Source organism: Brachyistius frenatus, unplaced genomic scaffold (genome assembly GCF_029030835.1).
Source record: "Brachyistius frenatus isolate BFR_SWC_R1_liver_20210118 unplaced genomic scaffold, ASM2903083v1 Contig_19, whole genome shotgun sequence".
Taxonomy (NCBI): Eukaryota; Metazoa; Chordata; class Actinopteri; family Embiotocidae; genus Brachyistius; species Brachyistius frenatus.
This window is the reverse complement of record NW_027210618.1, coordinates 87038-93108: the sequence shown is the minus strand read 5'-3', so window position 1 is coordinate 93108 and position 6071 is coordinate 87038. Positions and strand designations below refer to the sequence as shown.

At 39.5% G+C, this 6071-nt stretch overlaps 1 protein-coding gene across 13 annotated transcripts in view; it reads right to left on the bottom strand.

The window, feature by feature from the left end:
* Positions 1 to 2394: 2394 nt before the first annotated feature.
* Positions 2395 to 6071, bottom strand: part of plekha5 (pleckstrin homology domain containing, family A member 5) — a 75372-nt gene continuing 71695 nt past the window's right edge. For 9 of the 13 annotated variants that reach the window (XM_069695116.1, XM_069695124.1, XM_069695120.1 and 6 more), the window contains 5 exons: positions 5784 to 5945; positions 4916 to 5049; positions 4312 to 4454; positions 3953 to 4034; positions 2395 to 3536 (listed from right to left, as the gene is read on the bottom strand). In XM_069695116.1, the coding sequence (XP_069551217.1) occupies positions 3479 to 3536; positions 3953 to 4034; positions 4312 to 4454; positions 4916 to 5049; positions 5784 to 5945 (579 nt within the window). In that variant the 3' untranslated portion in view covers positions 2395 to 3478. Of the gene's footprint in view, positions 3537 to 3934; positions 4035 to 4311; positions 4455 to 4915; positions 5050 to 5783; positions 5946 to 6071 lie in introns of all 13 variants that reach the window. The other 4 variants (XM_069695118.1, XM_069695117.1, XM_069695122.1 and 1 more) reach the window with 4 other exon arrangements.

Here is a 6071-nt window from a genome sequence, read left to right as displayed (position 1 = left end):
TCACAGCACACCGTCTGCTCCCTGATTGGTCAGAGGCGGCACGAGGAGGAGAAACTCTGACGTTGGTATTTAAACTTTCCATGTGTTTCCAAAACCACACAGCTTCTTTTCAATAGAAGAGTCGGCGCTCACAAATTAACGACAAAATAACTTCTTTTGTTTTTAATGCGCAGTACTAACACAGCCAAAATAAAAAATAAATACATGATTGACTCATTAAGTATGCCATGAAACGCACTACAAATTATATTGAAAATAAACGTAGGCATTTCTTTAATTTCTGTTACTTATGTGTCTGTTTTGATTCGCTTCTGCATTGATTCCCCTATGCATTTACTTTACCATTTAATTTAAACATTTTCAAATATATTGTATTATTTTCCCTTTATATTTCTACCTATTTATTTCCTCAAACTTACGCATTTCTGTATTTTCTTTTAACATGTTTCGTGCATTTCTGCCTCCCTCTGCAAATCACAGCACTGTCATTCAAAGTGCGTCATGGGGTCAACTTTTCACCAATTGGCTGATCAATATCAGAGTACATTGATCGACTGTTAAGGCCTTGCTGCCACACCAATGACCAAGCTAGAGAGGAATAATAAAAAATAAAAATAAAAAGTGGGCCGTTTTCACTTAAAAGACCATTCATATTAACTTGATTTTGTGTGTAGGTTTTTACTGAGGCCAAGGACTGTGCAGAAGGAAGAGAGGATGAGAGGTCATAAGGAGGGCCAAAGTCAAACGGTGATAGTACACACTGGATATCTATGATGTCCCCAAGTCTCGTACTTCTACTATCTATTAACACATAGCTGTGTACACACAGCTTTTAGTCTTTAAAAAAAAAAAAAAGTAAGTACTTAGCTACTGATTTTGGTTAAAGGCATAATTTAACAGCAGTTTCATCACACAGTATGGATAGACATGAGTATTTGGGGGGGGGGGGGGACTGCTCTGCTTTCTTTGTGTAACTTTTAAAAACATTTCAGGTACTTGATGAAGGATATATCGTGTACATTTTAATGGCAGATGTGACCTGTGACAATTAACCAGGGGCTGCGAAAATCTCTGGATTCTGGGAAAGATGAGGCCCGTGCTAAAATACTGTGTTTAAAGTTCCAATGTTACTGTAAAGCATCGCCAATGTTGCAGTAGCAGAATGACCACCAGAGGGAGCCAGAGTCCTACATTTAAACTGGCTGTCTCTCCATCCAGCAGACCTGAAGACAGTTTAAACCAAGCAAGAACACATTTTAAATTTAACTTTGATTATTACTGATGAAGCAAACCATTTCCATCATTAGACCAACATTCAAAATAACTATTTTAATTTTTTAAAAGATCTTTTAAGCCCTGGCTGTATCTTAACTTTTCCACTGTGTCAAAGTTTGTTCAGCCCTGAGTTCATTCAATTCAATTCAATTTTATTTATATAGCGCCAAATCACAACACCGGTTATTTCATGTTAACACATCAAAGTCCTTACAGCAAGACTTTACAATATTACACAGAGAAACCCAACAATTCCCACATAAGCTAGGAGGGAAAAAAAACTCCTCTTTAAGGGAGAAAAACCTCCAGCAGAGGGAAGGAAAAACTCCCTCTTAACAGGAAGAAACCTCCGACAGAACCAGGCTCAGAGGTGGGCGGCCATCTGCCTCGACCGGTTGGGGTGAGAGGAGAGCAGAGAAAGAAAAGGACAGCACAGACATACAAAAGAAGTTGGTGGAGACGACAATCGCAGAGCAGAGACATGCAGCTCCATGATGAGACATCTGCAAAAGAAAGAACAGAAACTACTCGAGCGAGGGAACTGAATGGAGAGACAAAAGACAATAAGTAAAAACTATGGGAGAGAAAAAGATGGTGAGGTATAAGTTACTTAAAAGAGTAGGAGGAAAGAAAAGAAGCTCAGCGTGTAACAAGGTCCCCCAGTAGCCTCGGCCTATAACAGCATAACTAAGGGTTGGTTCAGGTCCACCTGAGCCAGCCCTAACTATAAGCTTTATCAAAAAGGAAAGTTTTGAGTCTAATCTTAAAGCTAGAGAGGGTTTCTGCCCCTCGAACACAAACTGGGAGCTGGTTGGTTCCACAGGAGAGGAGCCTGAAAACTGAAGGCTCTGCCTCCCATTCTACTTCTGGAAACTCTAGGAACCACAAGTAGACCAGCGTTCTGAGAGCGAGGTGCTCTGCTAGGATGATATGGTTCTATACAGATCTCTGAGATACGATGGAGCCTGGTCACGCAGAGCTGCAGTTCATGTCAGTACAATCTTTGACTAAAGTTTGTGTGTTGAAGGCTAAAGTTGAACTCGACCTGTTAAAGAGGAACAAGTAGCTTTTTCACCGAGTTGGACACAAGGGTGGTAAAGAACACAACACAACCACACATAAAGAACAGAAACATTTATTTAACATATAAAACAGATGGGATATGAACATTTGCAAATCAAATCTAGTATGTAACCCATATGTTGGACATATCCTCCCATCCTGCTGTACCATGTACATTATATACACAGTAAACCTCTGATAATTACAATTTGTACACACAAAAAAAATTATCTAGGATTGAAGGCTTTATTTTTATTGCTTTTTACACATGCTGATCCTTTTTTAAAAAAAAAATTTATTCCAGGACTTCAAACCAACATGTCATAAAATATAATCAAGTTCTGATTTCTTTTTTTCCTTCCCTCAGTTTAAATATATCTCTCAGCAATAAAAAAGACAGTATAGAGTGAGTGAAGTCAGAACATTCACATATGTTGGCAACAATGCGCCATGGACTGCAGATTTTAAGGTATTATAACTCAGAAACATGAGAAATTACAAATAATCTTAGTCTGCAGCAGTAGAGTGGCCCCTCTTTTGGTTATAATGGAGGGACCCGTATCTCTTGTCTTCATCTTTCGCATAGACAAATGTTCTTTACAATAAATGGATAAATATGACTGGTTAGCTGATGGTCAATGTCTGAAAAACTTCGAGTGAATTATTAAAGACTTAACTGAACTAAAAGTATGTGGAACCATATTATTGGAACTTTTTGGAACAGGTGGTAAAACATGAATTTAGAATGGCCCAAACTATTGTGTTCCAGGCCAGTAGACTCGCAACAGAGCTCAGTCTATTAGCCTTTTATTCATACACAGATAGACATTCAAATAAGAACCTAGTAAAACCATATAAATAATAAAAATGAACATAAGATCCTTGTAAAAACTGAAAATGAAACTGCAACGGTAACTATATGAAAGCATGTGTTGTGTCGCCAGGCTGAGGAGAGTGTTGTGCCCCAAAGCGGGACAATACCAGAGAAATGTCACAAAAAAGTGTCGTTAGTGGCATAGCAACAGAAGGCGTCACAGTGAGCATATAGTGGAGAAGTTGGAGGTTAAGACCTGTGAGTATGGAGTCGTCAGTTTCACTCTCTGTAGGTAAAGGCCTTGTGCTGATCACCTCGGGAAAGTCTTTATACCTCCCCTGCTATTTCTTTCATGTGTAGGTTTTCACTGACGCCAGGGCCTGTGCTGAAGGAAAAGAGGATGAGAGGTCATAAGGAGGGCCAAAGTCAAGACTGTGAGTCTTGGGGGGCATCGTAGGTATGAATACGATGCCCCCCAAGACTCACACTTCTACTATCTACTAACACATATTGTAAAATATAAATATGTGTTGCCCCTCAGCAACACTGAGCTAATTCATGTCAATACACAGACAACAAGAAACATTACAACATGAGGAAAAAAAAGGTCTCAAAATACATATAAACGCATCATAACTGTTCCCCTTCCCATATTTTTACATACAAAAAATAATCAGTCCCTTTATTCTGACTTTGCTTTTTATTCACAGAGACATAATATCAAACACTGAAAACACTTTATCAATATAAGTATGGACAAAACAGGTTGATGAAGGCCCTTACTGGTACTACTACACACACATGAAGTGAGAGCCATCAGTGAGTTGAGGGGGTGTGTTGGGAGACTGTGGAAGGGGTGGGGAGGAGGACGGCAGGCTTTTCACTGCAATGAAACAGCAACATGATGAACACACAGACACACACAAAATGAAAAATGAAAAAAATTACATCACTTAATAATGACCAAATGGCAAAACAACAGAAATAATCAATAAGGTCAATGAAAGTAATAAAAAAAAAAAACTACAATAACATAAATGACTGAAAATGTACACAATGGAAGCAGCTTTAGTTTGTCTCTAAGAACAGGCTCCTACCCTGCTTTTGTTTTATCACAATCATCCCCCCACCTACTCCCTCTTCTCTCTCCGGAGACATACCTGCTACCAGCTTGCTGCGTTTGGAGGCCTCTGCTGCCAGCTCGTAGGAGATATTAATCATCTTCTCTTTCTCCTGTACAGTAACCTCCTCTATAGTCTCCTCCGCTGGGCTTAGAGCCATACTAGGCAGCACGTTCTGCATGCTAGGAGAAAACACAAACACATAAAAGGTTTCTTTAGTAGGCATGGCACAGCTTTAATTATAAACATCGGTTCTGAATAAACACAATCACAAAATAAACCAGCTAACTCTTTGAAATCAATTCAAGAGGATTGACATTTAGAATCAAATGTCACGGTGGCTGAGAGACAAAAACACAGACTTTTCTGCACATCTGAGGCATTGATCTGCATGGAAGGACGAGGCAGGCTGTGGTGCCCCCTTTGACGCATGTATGGTAACATCCTGCCATGACCCCCAAACTTACCCCTTACTTCTAAAAAGAGTTTCACGCATGACATCTGCTGGGAAACATGACTGCTCACCTGTAAAGAAAGCCCTTTCACCAACAGATCCTTATCTGATATCAAAGGCCTGAATAGAGCTGTCCATGCTCATAAATAATTCCTGCTATACACAAGTCAAGATGGTGTATTTGTTTACCTGTTTTTAGCTATGAGGGCTTTGATGCGGTCAACTTTCCTCTGCTTATCAGCCTCCTGCTCGGGACTCAGAGCCTCCTCTGGATCGGACTCGATGTAACGCTCAGGAATCAGCACTTTGTCAGGCACAGAAAGCTGAAGAGACACAACCAGACAAGAAACACTCAAATCGCACAGTTTATAGAAATTCATAGATTACTATGGGGTTTACTAATAAAGGAGAATGCAGATATAAATCAGAAAATTACATTTGTAAAGAAATAACAGCTCAACGTCTCATCTGCAGTCCCGGACGACTATTCCACATTTTGGGTGTTTTGGAACTAAATGGAGCATCTTACTTACTAATATTTAATGTGAGGCATTCTGCAGCATGCAGAGATCAGTTATGGGAACATAAACTGTAAGGAGTTCAGTGATGTAATCCAAAGCAAGGCTGTAAACTTCACAAAAACAGCAAATAAAGTTTACAGCTCTTAAGCAGCCTGTGAAAAGATTTTTTTTTTTTTTTTTTTGTACCTATGTCTTTGTGTAATGCTCAGTACAGCGCTGCAAAAAAACATGACTGAAATGTTTAGCAACTTTGCATATTGGTAGATTCTAAAATTGTAGTAGCAGTAGCAGTTATTCAATTCTTCAATTAGCTACAGAAGGAGCTTGTCAAGTCTTTGTGTTCATTACTAAATGTTTTTGGGATTTAAATGTTACTGTATTAAAAACAGCATTACCATGTAATAATATCCGTTTTCCACTTAAGTTTTAAAAATAAAAAGATTTAAATAAATAATTTGGCGGTGATGATATTAGATGGCAGTATGAGTAATAATGAGTGAGACAGGAGGCTCATGAGGAGGACAGCTGTGCCTCACCTCTCGGTCTACATTAAAGTGGTCAGCCTGTGAGGATTCTTTGAGACGGGCGATCTCCTCTGCGGGCGTCTCCTGCTCCCTCACCACCTCCTGCTGCCTGAGAGAAGCCTCCAGCTCCTGAATGTCACTGCTGATCCCCTCATCTCTGCGCCTCATTTGGGACTGGAAAAGACACAAAACAAACAAGAGAAAAAATATGCAGAGACATCAGATCACGTGAAAGGTTTCCAGGATTTCATTTCAACACATTCTGGCTTAAGTGCGACCTTAAGAGTCCAAATAATAACT